This window comes from Lissotriton vulgaris, unplaced genomic scaffold, assembly GCF_964263255.1.
Source record: "Lissotriton vulgaris unplaced genomic scaffold, aLisVul1.2 SCAFFOLD_2881, whole genome shotgun sequence".
In the NCBI taxonomy this organism is placed as follows: domain Eukaryota; kingdom Metazoa; phylum Chordata; class Amphibia; order Caudata; family Salamandridae; genus Lissotriton; species Lissotriton vulgaris.
Genome location: NW_028248727.1, coordinates 255,478 through 272,420, shown reverse-complemented (window position 1 = coordinate 272,420; position 16,943 = coordinate 255,478). Strand labels below are relative to the sequence as shown.

Sequence of the window (16,943 nt, the reverse complement as noted above, 5' to 3'; positions counted from 1 at the left end):
ACTGGTTACGTCCTCTAGGTCCCTGATCCTTTTCTCTGCCACGTCGATTCAGCCATTTGTTTTGCTTTGGTCTGCCCTTATGGCTGTCAGCTCCATCTGCATATTGTCTATTGTTTTTTTGTGGCCTTGGCTACTTCGTTGCCCTCAGTGATTTTCTTTAGGAGTGTCTCCAGTGTTATTTCGTTATGTTGGCCGTTTTTTTGTTTGTTTGGCGATTCCGGGAAGTCTTTCCTGACTTTTTTAATGTCGATGGCGTTTTTTTCCTCGCGTCCCGCCATTGTATCAAAGCCCCTTCTGGCTAGATACGTGTGGAGTCTGCTTTCTTTTTGTTGTTTGGTAGGGTCCTCTTTCGCTCCTTTCGTTGTGGTCTTCCTCTGAGCGGGTATGGGTTCCTCGCGGAATGTGCTTGGCCACCTGACCGTCCTGGTTCTCGTCTTCGCTCCCGCCAGCTCAGAGGGTCTGCCTTGCTTTGCCTAGTTGGCTTGAGGTTCGTTCAGCTTGTCGTGGTGTTACCGTGACTTCCAGCTTGTGTTTTGCCTGGGGTCGCTGCTCTGTTTGATATCCTTCTCTCCCTCGCCTCTTCCTGGCGATCGTGTGCTTGGATTCTCCCCTGTCCGCTCTGTTCTTGTTCTCTGCACACTGTTGTGCCTATGCCTCTCTTTTGTGCGTTACGGCCAGCGGTGCGCAGAGTGCATTATTGTGTTCGGCTGGGTGGCTCCCCTGCTGCTTTCCTTACCTCACCTATATGCGGTTTACTTTGTGGCACGCAGTATAGCTCGCTCCCACGCTGCCGTTCTTGCCTCTCCGTTATGTGGTTTACTGTGTGGCTCACAGTGATGCTCTTGTTGTTTTCCCACCCCAAGATGGCCGCTCCCTTGGTTTCCCGGTTTCGTTTTGCAGGGGTGTGTGAGGTTCGGCAAGTTCCAAATTGGTGATCTTCCCTGGATCTACCTGAGTCTGGTTGAGGGTGCGCCTGGGCGATTTGGTCGCTATGGCCGCCCCCACCGGCGTTCTGCTTTCATTTCGTTTTGCAGGGGTGATTGAGATTCAGCAAAGATCTGCCGATGTACCTTCCTCAGTGTTGTTGCGGGCTTGCCTAGTTGCTGTGTGGGGTCTTGGGTCTTGGGGTTCCGCTTTGTGTCTCTCTCGGCGTTTGCCGCGTGTCAGCTTGCCTCTCCTGTTCGGTCCTCCCCAAGATGGCCGCCCTCCCGGTGCGCTTCAGTGCTTTTTTTTCGAGCGAGGTTGGGTCTGAGCACAGGGGGTCGCTGACTTGTTGTGGGTTTCTCTGGCGGTATGCTGGTTTCAGGGCATATACTCTTCGCCGCTGCTCGGCGCTTGCCACGTATCTGCTCGTCTCGTCCCTTGCTGGTTCCGTTATGAGTCTGTTCACCTGCAGCCGTCGTTCTGTCTGCCTCAGGTGGCCGCACTTTCGGTTTCGCTTGTCTGGTTTCCTCCCCGCTGCGGTGCTAGGGCGGCCTCGTTTTACCCGCTCTCCTCTGCTGCTCCGGACATATTGGTTGGCTCTGGTCTCCTGCTCGTACCCCACTGCTCCGTGCTCGCTGTGTTTACTAGTGGGCTGCTACCTCCATTCTGCACGCCGCCATCTTGTGCTCCTCCTCGCCTTCCCTCTCTGGCACAAATACTTCATTTCTTTGGTTCTTGTTGCTTCCCTTATATAATCGACTGCCTCTTTGTGTGCCCCGCAGCTTCAGACGCCTTCTCCTTTATTTATTTATTCGCCTTGGGCTGTTTCGCCGCTACAATCGCCATTGTTTCGCTCGGGCTGGTGGAGGCTCCGGACGTAGGCGCCTGTCCTCCTCGCCATCCAAGCCACGCCCCCCGCAGTCAGTATTTCTAACCAGCCTCTTACTCTTCTCATTTCCGACCCCTTTTCTATCTCCCATGGGCCCATTACTGATCAGAATGCTTTCCTACTCAGTTCTATCTCACCAGCCATTCTGTGGAGTGGGACATCTTGTGCAGAATTAACTGCATAGTGTTGGGAAACACCGATGGAGTATACCTCCATGTACACCAGCACTGTGAGAATGAGGGGCTCCCCTTGCTCTGTGAAAGTATAAACTGTCAATCTGATGCAATTAACTCTAAATTAGCTCCAAGCTTAACTTATTTACTTTTCCAGGTGGCTTCCACATTTTGGTCTACAGGTTCCAATGATGTGGGAGGTTTTGTGGTGATGGCACCCTTGAAGATCAAGATTCGCCACAAAAGAAGCTGCCTCGAAACCCTTGTTATCAGAGGGACACATCTTTCCTGTAATAACTGGGCAGATTAATCCCGGGGTTCTAGTATCAATTGTTAGTAGATGGTGTACCCTTATTCTCCATGTTAAGAAAATGGAGAAGACCAATGTGTACAGTTTTTTCTAGATTTGCCTGCCATCAATAATGTGGCCATACCTAGCACCCCTGTAGTCTGTAATGTGTCACTGTCCTTTCTTACATCCCCACAAGTGCACAATGGTTTAACATAGTGGACCTTTGTTCTGCCTTGTTCTCCATGCCCATACATTTTGTTAGGTAGATTTGTAGAGTGGGAGTGTTGGAAATGGCAGTTTCTGTAGGGTCATCCCCAAACCTTTTGCCTTCCTCCTCCCCTATTTGCTGAATTCGTTTTTATTGGCTGTAGGGCTCCGAACACTTAACCACTGCTAAACAGTGCTAAAGTGCTTGTACTCAATCCTCAAAACATGGTTCGAGTGACTTATTCACAATTGGCCTGTTTAAAGTCCTTAGTACTGAGCACAACATGTACCCAGGGCCTGTAAATTAAATGCTACTAGTGGGCCTTTAGCACTGATTGTGCCACCCACTTAAGTAGCACTTTAAACATATCTAATTCCTGCCACTGGAAAGCCTCTGTGTGCAGTTTACAATGCCATGCCGACTTGGCATTTAAAACCCCTTGCCAAGCTTTAAACTCCCCTTTATATTTTTTTTACAAATTATTCACCTCTAAGGTAGGCCCTAGGTAGACCACAGCACAGGGTATTGTGTAATTAAAAGGTAGGACATGCATTCTTAAGTTTTACATGTCCTGGTAGTGAAAAACTACCAAATTTGTTTTTCACTACAGTGAGGCCTACCTCTCCCATAAGTTAACATTAGGAATTCCTTGTTAAATCTTATAAGTTGTAATTACCTATTGAAAGGAGGTAGAGCTACCATGTTGTTTAGTACTTATGGTATTGAAAGGATAAAACCTCTTTAATGGTAAAGTTAAAATTGCAACTTTTAGAAAGATGGTGTTTTTTTTTCTTAGCCCTGTGTGCCTACAGCCTGTCTCCAATATATGTCTATGGTGGGCGACAGCTGGACTTTGTGCATTCCTTTTAGATAGCCACACAGAAAGGGAGCTTAAGTGTGCTTGAAGGGCAATCTACATCCCGATGGGCCACCCTGGGTGCACACAGTACTGCTTAACCCCTGCAGTGATACCAGTGGAATTCTAGTTCGAGTCTCACTTTTTATACTCGAACCTGTCTCCTGTCGGTATATCAAAAGACTTTTTAACAAAAGAGTCACTAAGGTAAAAAAGAAAGTGGCATGCCTTGCTGGAAAATCACATGTTGCTACCAAAACACCATTTCCTGTAATTTTCAATTAATTTTGTTGAGAAAAAATATGTGGCTTTTCCCAACCTTATGATTAGGGCATATGTTGATTTGTAACTGTGTGCGACAGTGGGAGAGAGGAAGACATGGCCAAGGACTGTGGAAGTTCCTCACCGTGTAGAGGTTGGGTCTCTTCTCCTTTAGCTCATCATTGTATTGTACGATGGCCTTCAGATGAGGCAGCTGGTCCTGGACCTAAACTCAACACAAAGGAAACCAAAACAAATCAGTTATAACACACATGAACTATAATTCAGATAACACAAAGATCAAGCCCTAAGCTTCTACTACTTGTCAGATTGAAGGCACTAGTTTTGAGTATTAAATGCACAGTTTATCTCCAAACAGGGAACACTAAAGGCTGTATGTGCATTGGACGCATTCTGTACTGATCCAAACTCTGTCAGGCCCTTGTCTGTAAGGATTATAGGCTAAGTTTACAATCCACACTTGGTCTAGACTTTCTGAAAGCCTCTGAGACACCCAGTGGCTCCAGGTTTTTGGACAGCACCATCACTTTGGTCTCACTCATTATTCAAGCCTCACCTCGTTGGACCTCTGTGCTGGCCTCTGAGGGTTCTTAGCAGGAAGCAGTAGCATCTCGAGGGTTCAGACCTGCTGCCTCCAGCACCAACCCACGATCCTGTAGCACTTCATTATTTCCTCCAGTGTTGGAGTGCTAAGACTCTTCCTCTTTACAGTACCAGCAACGCCTAAAGAGGCTTGTTCTTCCCTCTCTGTGAAACAGTACCAGGTGTCTACAGAGATTCAGTGGTGCTGTGACACTAATACACTGATACCAAAACTGGGCTGTGGCTTCAAAGCAGTAAGGCCTTGCCTCAATAACTATTAAACAAAATAACTGCCAGTACTGCCTATCTATTTAGTGGAGATTTCAAGTAGGACGTATTGACTGTAGAACAATATGTGCCTTAGACCTTTTGTTTAGTCTGAAATCAATCAATTTAACTTTGTTCTTTTGTTCACATTACAATAACATTTGCAAAGTTTTGTTTTTTCTTTTTTTAAATTCAACAAAATTTACATTTGCACCATAGAAAAACATAGAAAACCATTTATTCAACTTCTCTCCTTCTTCACATTCAATCCTGCATTCACAACCACAAGCACTCTTATTCACAAAATATTACAATATATTCTTATATCAAATGAAAGATTTGACATTAACAGCCATGGTATCTATTCATAATTTTACAAAAATCACAGTTTTTCAAGTAATCCTAGAGCTGTATTGGACAAAGTTCTACGCGTTTCAAACTCTCTGGGTTATGGAGAGTTCTCTTCAGGATCAGGCAAGCTGTAAAACAGAATTACAAGGTGTGTGAGCTATGTAGTGTCCTAAACATCTCTCTGCATTTCACAGCCACTTACTCATTATGTGTCTTACCTTTTTAAGGCTTGAGCTGAACAGCTTTCAGAGACTACAACAAATGAGAGAAAAAAACATTTTTTTGCTAAAAAAAATCCTAATCAGACTAAAAATACCCAATCTGCACAAGCCAACTCCAGACGCGTAACTAAGATTTATTACTTACAGCTATATTCATCTATGATTGTCTTTACGAAATCGTGCGCTAGTCGTGAACCTATGGAGGTAAAGAGGTGTCATAAGACAACTGCTTTGTCCAGAGTATCTAGAGTGAAGAGAGAAGTGGTGTGTACTTACTCGACGATAAAAAAGAAGTCTATAAGAGTAATCCAATTGAGGGCAAACAGTCGCAAATTCTGGGGGAAAGAGTATGCAGTTAGATTTGTATCTCTGCTTAAGTATTTGCAGAAAGGAGTGTTAGGCGTCGGATACAAACGAAAAGGTAAAGACCGGCGTGCCGCTACAATCCCTCTAAAAAAGTTGAGACTGACAGCCTCGAAACAACACAGACAACGCAAGACTCATCGCACCTTTCGATTTTTCAGGTACAGGCATGAGAAACAAATGACAGAGTCTGCACTACGACTGACGCCAGAGGTAATTCGGCCGTCAAACACTTTCATTTATTAATTTTTTCGCCGCCTGACTTTTAAGCAGAGATACAAATCTAACTGCATACTCTTTCCCCCAGAATTTGCGACTGTTTGCCCTCAATTGGATTAATCTCACAGACTTCCATGCTATCTTCGAGTAAGTACACACCACTTCACTCTAGATACTCTGGACAAAGCAGTTGTCTTATGACACCTCTTTACCTCCATAGGTTCACGACTAGCGCACGATTTCGTAAAGACAATCATAGATGAATATAGCTGTAAGTAATAAATCTTAGTTACGCGTCTGGAGTTGGCTTGTGCAGATTGGGTATTTTTAGTCCGATTAGGATTTTTTGTAGCAAACAAATGTTTTTTTCTCTCATTTGTTGTAGTCTCTGAAAGCTGTTCAGCTCAAGCCTTAAAAAGGTAAGACACATAATGAGTAAGTGGCTGTGAAATGCAAAGAGATGTTTAGGACACTACATAGCTCACACACCTTGTAATTCAGTTTTACAGCTTGCCTGATCCTGAAGAGAACTCTCCATGACCCAGAAAGTTCGAAAACACGTAGACCTTTGTCCAATACAGCTCTAGGATTACTTGAAAAACTGTGATTTTTGTAAAATTATGAATAGATACCAAGGCTGTTAATGTCAAATCTTTCGTTTGATATAAGTATATATTGTAATATTTTGTGAATAAGAGTGCTGGTGGTTGTGAATGCTGGATTGAATGTGAAGGAGGAGAGAAGTTGAATGATTAGTTTTCTATGTTTTTCTATGGTGCAAATGTAAATTTTGTTGAATTTTAAAAAAGAAAAAACAAAACTTTGAAAATGTTATTGTAATGTGAACAAAAGAAAAAAGTAAAATTGATTGATTTCAGACTAAACAAAAGGTCTAAGGCACATAGTGTTCTACAGTCAATACGTCCTACTTGAAATCTCCACTAAATAGATAGGCAGTACTGGCAGTTATTTTGTTTAATAGTGATACTAATACAAGCAGGTTAGCACACAACTACTAAAGACATACCCAAGGGCTGGAGCCAAAGGAAGCGGGAAAGCAAGAAGAGAGTCATCAACCAGGTGTGAAGAATTTCCAAGAATGCTGTACCTCTTTTTTTCTACCTTGAGACCATCACAGGTATTTGAACATACCAAAAAAACACAAGCAACAAGGTGTTGCCATGTACTGGTCCTTCGTCTCTATACATGTACGAGAAGGCTCACTGTAAAATGGAAGCCTGGCTTTCTGTTCTGGCGTTAAACAGGAAGCGGACAGTGGTTGTGGTGTTCGCCACAAGGCAGGAAGGAGGACCTTGAGACTCTGCTTGAGACGATTTTGACACTTGAGGCAAGATGAGTAAATGCTTGTTTTGATCTTTTACTCTTTGTGTACTTGTACTAGGTGAAATGTTTTTTATGCTCGTAAACTCTTGCAAAATGTCCTGCATTTAGTGCCAAAATTGTGACACAAAATGTGTGAGATTACACAATTATTCCAAAGCAAAAGAGGAAGCATCGAGGTAATGATAGAATCACCCTCCTAACGAATTTATATAAACAAAGAGATTCTATCAATGTGTGATGGTGATATTTTTATTTGGATTTTAATATGTACAGTGAAAAACTAAGCTCTCTCTTATGCAGTGGAAAGATGAGAGCATTTGTGTGCTTTTTAAAATACCCCTCACACACTAAAAAAATCCATTAGTGTCATGCTTCATCATAGGGGTCTTCCCGTCCCTCTACGGGGCGGGGCGTGCTGCGACCTACGGACTACGCGGGAGCACTAGATATTTGTGACAAAGGCTATGTGATGGTGCAGTGTATCAGTGAAGTGTAGGGACCTAACTAGTGAGTGTGATAAAAAAGGAAAAATTAAAAATTCCCTGGCTAGTAGAAAAAATACAATGTATTCACTTCTCTGGCTGTTCTTCTATTATTTCACTCATTTGCGTGTTGATAGTAGTGTTTTGCTAGAATTTTCATGAATCTATGTTACGCAGTTCTGGTTCTACGGTTTACAATAACGTGTGCACAGGCATTTGTAATATAATACTTGTGGGCCTTATATCTGTTTGAAGGGGTCAGGGTTGCACACGAGTAGGCGCCATCGCATACCGCACAGATCCGGACTAAAGAGGTGCTGACGCTCATCAGAAACCCTTTGATCACTAACAATCATGCTAGTGGTTAAGGTAAGGCAATCTTGGGGTGACTATGATGAAGGCCTTAAAATCCGCCTGCTACTACTTTGTGCCTTAGATATCATTACGATATGTGTAAAAGGAAGGAGAAAAAATGGGTGAATATCTCACCTGCAGAATCTTCTCCAGTTGGTGATGGTCGTCTACAAGAAGGATGTTGGCTTCACTGTTGCTGGCCACGTAGCAACAGGTGTCCGCTGAACTTGTGGAGTATATTCCTGTAGGAGTACCTCTGCAAACAAAGGAGGAGAGTTTGAAATTCATGTCTTCGGGTTAAGAAGATGCTTATCTGTGTTATGAAGGGCTTAAATGCTGCTCGGTTGACTCCCAAAGACACTTTAATAATCCCCTCACAAGCTGGAACTAAGAAAGGACCATCACAGCATAACAGACAGGCTGGGAAAGGCGTGTTTGCTCTTTCACCTTGTGATGGCATGAGGCGCATGCCATCTTCAAGGACCGCAGCAAAGGTGGCAGCAGGTAACAATTCACCGGCAACCTTATGGGCGCGAGTTCCATCCGGATCCATCACCACCACACACACTCACAGCTGTGCTCAAGGCTGCACCACCCAAGAACTTCCAGCCACTGAGTATATGCAAGCACAAGGCGCCTTACAGAGGCCGCCTCTGCAGGGCTGACTCTGGTTAGAATGACTCCTCTAGCATCCACTACGTAGGCTCTTCCTGCCCCTGCACGTAAGCCCACTAAATCACTTCATCTACCTCTAAAGCAAGATCATCACTATGTATTTTCATTAAAAAGCACTCTTTTTTACACATTTGATTTTTGGGGTGCCCACCACCATACCACCCAGAAAGCACCTGATCTCAACAAAGATTTTGGGGTGCTGGGGATTAGGCAATTAGAGAGGCTGATTAATCTACATTCGGGAGTCTTTGGTGGTTGGAGGCAGCAAATGCCTGTCCAGTAGCAGCAGAAAGAACCCCTCACATCAGCAGGGAATACTCATAGGAAGAGGAAGGGGGAGGTTTTTAGGTTGTTTGAGGGCAGAGCAGAACTGTACAGTACTTTCAGAATCTGCTTTTGAGTCTCATTATGTGCAATGTTCGAGATTCCATCTTCCACACATTTCATCGCCAACTCCACTTCATTTCCTTGTTTCCTCTATTTGAGATTTTGAGGTCTTTTGCAATTTCTATTTCTTGATATGTTGTAATCAGGCCTGTGAAGGGTTTTTATGTGTTACTGCATTTTCTCCCTCTAGGGCAGCCATTTTCTTCTCTTTCTTAGATTATTAGAATTAGCATAGTTGTGGTTCTTTACTAGGAGTCTCCACCTTGCCCATTCAAGGACAGTGGAGAGCAGTTATGTGGCAGCTGGAGAAGGTCACCCACTTCATACCTTGCCAGAAGAAGGATAATGCAAGAGACAAGACATGAGGAAAAAACCTCCTGTGCACCACATTTGTCTTCCTTAATTATATTACAAGCTGTCCCACCTTATCAAGGTCCTTAGGAAATTCAACCACATCACCAATACATTAAAGGAACTTTGTGGCATATTATCAAGGCCTTTATCACCACTTTTTGGCTTTAAATGCCAAAGAAGCGGAGATAAAAATATCGCCCTATCAACAACAGGGTGCTAACATGCAAAATCGCATGTTAGTATCCTTTTAGCTACGCTTTCCTTTGCATCTCTAATGAGATGCAAAGTTGGCGTTCCAAAGAAAAATAATAGGAGAAATTTCGCTAAGCAACATTTCTCCTATTTTCAAGCTTTACGCTAACCCTGTTAGAGTTAAAAAAAAAGCAGCGCTAACCACGGTTAACGCTGCTTTTTCACGTCTGCTAATTTTCAGACTTAGCCATGTAATCCAATGGGAGGTGGATTACATGGCTAAAATCACCCTGCCCTATCAGCAAGGTTTTGCTGGTTGCAGTGTGATTATCGCTGGATTTCCAGCAATAATCACACTGTTTACCAGCTAACGCATGGATTCCTATCGCTTGGGAGATAAGCGTTGCTGATAGAATCCAGCGTTAGCCTGCGATAATTATGCTCGCGCTAAAAGCGCTGAGCGATAATTATCGCATGACCTTGCTAATATGCCCCTTTATTTCTTCCATCTGCAGGCCCAGAACAAATAAAAAAACAGTGGCATCAGCAAAAAGGCCATAGGAAGTGGCATCCTTGCACACCTGGCCAAGAAACAACCCACCTCAGGAGCTCTTCTGGACACCAGTAACAAGATGGAGAAATGTGAGAAAGGAAACTGAAGGCAGGGCTGGGCAAGCAGGATCTGGAACAACATCTCCATCACCCTCAGACCTTCTGCACCCAGAAAGAAATAGAAGTGCTATCTCTTCAACGAGAAACATGGGCTCCTGCCTGCAGTTTATAGCTCATCCTTCTCCCCTTCCTCAACCAGGTTTGTTTATATAAATATCAGCATATAGATAAATGCATAGATATAACTGTATTACGTTAATTTTTTCATTTACATGCCCAATGTAAGAATCAAATACAATGGAGAGAGGTGTCATGTCCAGGTGACTTCCTTAGTTCTTCTATCTCAAGAAGCTTGAGCCATGGTGAATGTTGTGTCTACATACAGTGTTGTATTATTTCATTATTTTGTAATTTTTAAACTTTTTAACACTGACAGGGCATTGGTTGCATCTCCTTAATACAAGATTCACACCCAAAAATAGTAATAAGCAGCAAAGAGGTGACCTGTCAACCTTTCCAAAGGGCCTTCCACTGCAAGGCAGCACATGTCGCTGCAGTGTTAGTAACTTTTGAAACTTTTGATCTAGGAACAAAACAATGTTTTAAAATCTGCATATTATGTGGCAGATGATGGATTATGTGAGAATGACAGTGGCCACACCATCGCATAATTCCAGTGGACCTGATTATGTGTAAAGTAAGAGCAAGAGGAGGCACCTACCCTGCCATGATGGCTCCAATGTGCCCGATGAAGCACTCTGGGGCATTAGCGCCCAGGATCCCAACGCTGCGGAAGCGCTCCAAACCGAGCTGCAAGGAAGAGATTCAGAGAACCTTGATCAGGAGCAGCTCTTCATCTGCCATGGTGCATAAGTGCAGCATTTAGTAGATCTGAGGTGCCATCATCACCAGCACCTTGTACACGCACTATTGGTAGGACATTCGAACCTTTCCAACTCATCAGTAAACGAATCAGCAGCCAATAAAATACAGCAAAAGGAAACTGAAGCTGGCTAATATGTTTTTCAAAGTTAAACCAATGTTACGCAAACATCTCACTTCCCGCCTTCAGGGTCCTTAATCGACTACATGCACAGTCACCAACAGGCATTAACCACACATCATAACTAAAGCTCAGTAGCTACTTTTAACAGGTTAGGAGGATCCACATGAGAGAGATCAGAGCCGTTGGCCAGGGGCAAGGAAGCAGAAGAGGGAAAGCTGTACATGAAGGATCTGTGATTTGCTTTATAAGATCAAGGAAGATCCTTGGGTGATAGCAAAGAGGTGGGATTCAAAGTGCTTTCAAATGTCACTTTTAACAACCCAAGCCAGTTGCACAACTGAAAATGTGGAAAACACCAAAGATTAAAAAAAATCATTGTATTATAATAGTAAATGTGTTAAATAAATTATTCCCACAGTAATAATATAGAACATAGTGCACATATTTAAAAATCTTTATTGGGTAATGGTCCATTCCATATTTAGAAAAAGGCAGCCAACTCTGAGGTCACAAGAAATGGAGGAGAGGGGGCAAGGAGCTGGATCTAGGTCCAGTGACTCGTGCTCCTGAAAAGTAGTATTGTTGCTGAGGGGAGTCACAAATCCTAAGGAGGAGTAAGGAAGAGAGAGATGAGTGTATGTCTTTTTCTTGATGCCCTCACACACCCCGAATGATGTCATGCTTCAGCATTGATCTGTGCTCCTCGTCGGGCCGGCGCTGCAATGCCGCATGGGTCCCCAAAGGGTCACTTTTTCAGAGATCTTTTGAATGTTTTAGCCATATGAGTGTGTGCAGGTCTGAGTTGAAGTGGTGTTAGGTGCAGTATTAAACGAAGGCTAGAGGGAGGTATAAGCATGGCATCCTTTGGGGTGTGTGATGGCATCAAGATAAGGACACACTGTCCCCTGTTACTATGTTAAAAGAACAACCCCCATCTCTCTCTTCCTTACTCCTCCTTAGGAACTGACATTCTGCTGAGCAACGAGCCTACTGTAAGGGCCTGATTGTGAATTTGGTGAATGGGTTACTCCATCACAAAAGTGACGGATATCCCGTCCGCCATATTATAAGTTCCATTGGGTATAATGGAATTGTAATACAGCAGACAGGCTAGCCATCACGTTTGTGATGGATTAACCCATTCACCAAACTCTTAATCAGGTCCTGAGTTTTCTTCACAAGGCACCTGTTGTTTAGAAAGAAAAAAAGACAATAGAACATGAAATGAAATTCACTTCCTTGTTTTATGAGTGCCATTTATATATTTATAAATCACAATGGGAGTCTTTAGTGATCATCATCCGGCTACAATCATCAAACTCTTAGGGCCTGATTTAGATCTCAGCAGACAGGTAATTTCGGCACATGGGGGATGGATATCCCATCTTCAGAAATATAAATTCCAAAGGATATAATTTGATTTATATTTCAGTGGATGGGATACCTGCCACCATTGTGACGGAGTAACCCATCCACCGAGATCTAAATCCGGCCCTGACTTTTGACTTCACTTGGGGCCAGAGTAGATGATTCTTTTCTTCCATTGTAACATCTGTTACTCAGACCCTTCTCTGGAGACACCCTAGTGTGAAAGGGCATTGTTAGCTTTGGGGGGTCTCTAATTGGCAGAGGTAGATACCTTTGACCAAGTAGGGACGCTTGCGTCTAGTCAGAGTAAGGGGCTACAATCCTAAAATAACTTCTGCTCACCTCCTTGGTAGCTTGGCACAAGCAGGCGGGCTTATCTCAGAGGCAGTGTGTAAAGCATTTGTGAACACATACAGTAACCCATTGATAACACTACAGATGAACACAACACAAGTTGTAGTATAAAAATAAGTATTTATATATAGACTTAACACAAGACTACAAACGACAAAAAAACAACAATACTGAACTTTAAAAATGGTAGAAATAGCTTAGTTCTCTTTAGATGTTAAATGCAACACTTTTCTTTTTTAAATTTTCAAAACCTTTATTGGTTATCAAGAGTATAATCACAGCATATTGCCTACAACCATATCAAGGCCGGCAGCGTTTCATAGTGGATCTTAGGCATCAAGCAGTAAGTCAAACAGTCATATTCATTAACACAGCAAGTCGCCTACAACCACATCGGGCCGGCCGCGTGGAGACTGGTGTCGATGCAACAACCGACAGTATGGGCAATAATGCATATAAACTCCAGGGAGACAGAGAAGAACTGCTTAAGAAGTCTGATCCTAAGACAAGTAATATATCGTTCAGCTCTCTATCTGCCATTCACTTGCAGAGCTTTAAGGAATTTGTTCTCGAAAACCATACAATCATATAAGTAGGGTTGAAGTACTTCACTGCAATCTTTTCACATATGTTGTTATGAAGTCCAGTAAATGACGTACAGATGTGTGAGAAAGAAACAACTAACTTAGGAAACAAACTAAATTGGCATCAGTCAATACAATAGCATCAAAAGAGCACAGTATATTATCGTTCTTTACTGAATATAATCAGCCTATAGCTGGTTTAGGGCTGTGAAACATGTTGGGATCCTATTGATATCATGCAAAGTGCTACACGTCTTGCGTACATACCGGCGGTCCATCACAACATAGCGGCAATAGGCCTGTGAGAATTGAGGTCTGCATCGCTTCAGGATTCGGGAAGGGGAACCAACCCCCCGGGGTCAACGCGCTGGAGCGCCATCATAGTCACCCACTAAGCTGCAGTCCCCCCAATAGTTTCTTACGCATGCGCCACCTCGTCAATAGCCGGGGGCGCACCCTAGCTGATGTCCACTGAATAAACGGCTCCCAGATGTTCCGGGGTCGAGAAGTCACGGGCATGGTCTCCCAATAGATACCTAGCTGTGTATGGCCGTAGGTGACGTCTGAAAGCCAGTCGGAGAATTTGGGTCTCTTCCTTCTACCCCAATGAAGCGCGATTTGCCTCCTAGCATATAATAGGATAGGCATAGCATGGAGCTTTCTTCCCTTAGGTGTAGTGTCGCTGACCAACCCCAGTAGGCCTAGATGTGGGTCGGGTCATCAGTTCTGCCAATAATTTGATTCACCGCCTCAAATACTTCTTGCCAGAAGCCAGCAAGCCTTGGGCAGTGCCATGCTATATGTAGGAAATTAGCATTGTCGAAGCCACACCTCCAACACCTGGCATCTTCTCGCAGGCGCATGCGGTACAGGCTAACTGGGGTTCTATAGTATCTATGCAAAAATTTGAAGTGTATGAGGCACAATTTATAATTTGGGGAAAGTTCAAGCAATTGTTTACAACAAAACGACCATTGGTCCTCAGACAGGGGGGGAGGGGGTTAAGCTCTTCATTCCAAAGGAGCATAGATTTAGGTTGTACAATGGGGGCCTGGTCCTGCATCTCATTGTACAAACGCGTCACTAGTTTTTTTGGGGGGAGGCACGAGCCAGTACATTTTGCAAGGTGTTGAGCATGGGGGGTGCATCAGGAAAGCCTTCCCAGAGGGAAGACCTCCTGAAACGGTGGGGTCCTCCTCTCTTCCTCCACCTGTGGGTCTCGGAATACGCCGTCTGGGTACAGATCTGCGAAGGTGCGAATTTGGGCGCCCCCAGGGTTATCTCCCCACCCCGAGCCTCCAAGCAGGTCAACATCGGGTTATGCTTCAAGGGGATGGCAGGCGCATAAAGAAGTGGGAGCCGGGCACGCCTTTGCAGTTCGCGCCACGCCCAGCATAAAGTATTAGCGGAATTCACTTCTGTCTTGGGGCGAACGCGCTTTTGGTAGAGGGCCACAGGTAGGGGCGTGGGTGCCAATGAATCTTGCTCCACTGCCACGTGTGGCTGGTAGGGCGTCGGATAGGTCCAGAAGTGCAAGCACTGAGCTTGTGCACAGAGAGCATACAGCCGCGTGTCTGGGGCCCCCAATCCACCCTGTCGTAAAGGCAGGGTCATTAAAGCCCATGATATTCTGACCTGACCCCCAGACCATACCAGTGAAAATAGGTGGGTGCGGAGACATGTAAAGAAGTGTGTAGTGAGCGGAATCGGTATATCACTGAATAAGTATAGGAATTTGGGTAGGACCACCATCTTAGCCAAAGCCACTTTCCCCGCAATGGAGATCGGCAATTTGGACTAGATTGTCGCCTTGCTCTCCAGCCAGTCGACTGCCCGTCCGAAATTTAAGGACCAGATATCCTGAAGATTGCGGCTAATCCAGACACCCAGATACTTGATGTCGTCTGCCGACCAGCGTAAGGGAAATTCCGATCACACCTCGGGCGTACCATCCGTCAATGGGAATATCACAGATTTGGCCCAATTGATTGTGATACCAGACAGTCCGCCAAATTTCACAAATTCTCGTAACAGGGGGTCCAGGTTAATGGAGGGGTTTGAGACATATAAATATACATCGTCCGCATAGATAGATATCAACAGGCTGTGGGAACTGAACCCAATCCCTTTGGCAGTATGTTGTTGCCTTATTCGGGCTGCGAGTGGCTCCATTGCAATAGCGAACAGTAGTGGAGACAGGGGGCAACCCTGTCTCGTACCTCTAGTCACCTCGAATGGTTCCGAGATCATACCGTTCACCCGTACTCGCGCCATCGGGCCAGTGTATAAAAGTCTCAGCTGGGCAATGAATAATGGGCTAAACCCCATACGCTCCAATAAGCGGAACAGATACGGCCATTCAATTGAATCGAACGCCTTCGTGGCATCCAGGAAGATAGCAGCAGCGTGCACCGTAGGATGGAGATAGTGTAGCACCTAAAATAGCGTTTGAAGATTATGTGCCGTGGACCGACCAGGTCCGGTAAGGCCACCATTGGGAGTAGGGGCTGCAACCGGTCAGCTGCTAATTTAGCGTATATCTTGACATCAACTTTTATTAAAGACAGGGGTCTATAAGAATCTATCAAGGTCTCATCTTTGTCCGGTTTCAGTAGGGTCATTATTAAAGCTTCCCTCATTGACGCTGGGAGGACTCCCTTCTACAGTGATTCTGCATAAACAGCGTGCAACCGTGGGGCCAGTTCCTCCGCGTAAGCTTTGTAAAAAGCCGTGGTAAGGCCGTCCGGCCCAGGGGCTTTGTTTAGAGGAAGACCACTAATCGTCTATTGGCACCGGGATCTCCATATATTTGCGATGTGCGTCATTGAACCACACCAGTGCTATGGATTCTACGAAGTCTTGTAAGTGCGCCGGAACTTCAGTTTGTGTTGTATTATATAGGTTGTAGTAGAAGTCCTTAAACTCATTTAGTACCGCCGCCTTCCCGGTAATTGTAGTACCGTCCGGATAATTAATCGTGTGTATGAAGCGAGCGGTTGTCGTTTTTTTAGTAGGCCTGCCAGCGTGCGACTTGGCCTATCGCCTTCCCCATACCGTCTGGCCTCTGCCTGTTTACCTAGGAACTTTAACTCACACTGTGCCTCCTCCCCAAAGTCCAACAGTTTCTGTTTTATTTCTTGAGCAAGTTCGGGACCAGGTGTAGTGCAAAATGTGCTCTCCAGAACCCTTAGCTGACTCTCTAGTGCACTCAGTGTACCCCTTATAGCCCTCAAAACTCCCTCTTGTCTTGCAATACACTGTCCGCGGATCACTACCTTAAAGGCCTCCCACAACGCTGAGTCAGTGGATACAGAACCTGTGTTCAAAGCAAAGTAATCTACAATGTCATTCCTAATTTCTTCTTTAAATGCGTCATCCAATCGGGCATCAGGCGGGAGCCTCCAGCTAAAGGCTAGCGTGGGCGCATCCGGGGGTGTCAGTTCCAGAAGCCACGGAGCGTTGTCCAACAAAGAGCGGGCCAGATGCTCAACGCCAACAGTCCATGCGGCAACCTCAGGGGATATCAGCCAGAAGTCCAGTCTGGACCAGGCAGCATGATGATTGGAAATGCAAGTGCCCTCCCTGGCCTCTGGCTGCCGCATCC

The 16,943-nt window shown here is 44.8% G+C and overlaps 1 protein-coding gene across 1 annotated transcript in view; it reads right to left on the bottom strand.

The window, feature by feature from the left end:
- The window catches only part of LOC147663847 (long-chain-fatty-acid--CoA ligase ACSBG2-like), a 159,197-nt gene that overhangs the window by 9,433 nt on the left and 132,821 nt on the right, over positions 1 to 16,943 (bottom strand). The window contains exons 3-5 of the mRNA XM_086950155.1: positions 10,749 to 10,837; positions 7,943 to 8,063; positions 3,749 to 3,829 (exon numbers count right to left, since the gene is read on the bottom strand). Of these exons, the coding sequence (XP_086806281.1) occupies positions 3,749 to 3,829; positions 7,943 to 8,063; positions 10,749 to 10,837 (291 nt within the window). The remainder of the gene's footprint in view (positions 1 to 3,748; positions 3,830 to 7,942; positions 8,064 to 10,748; positions 10,838 to 16,943) is intronic.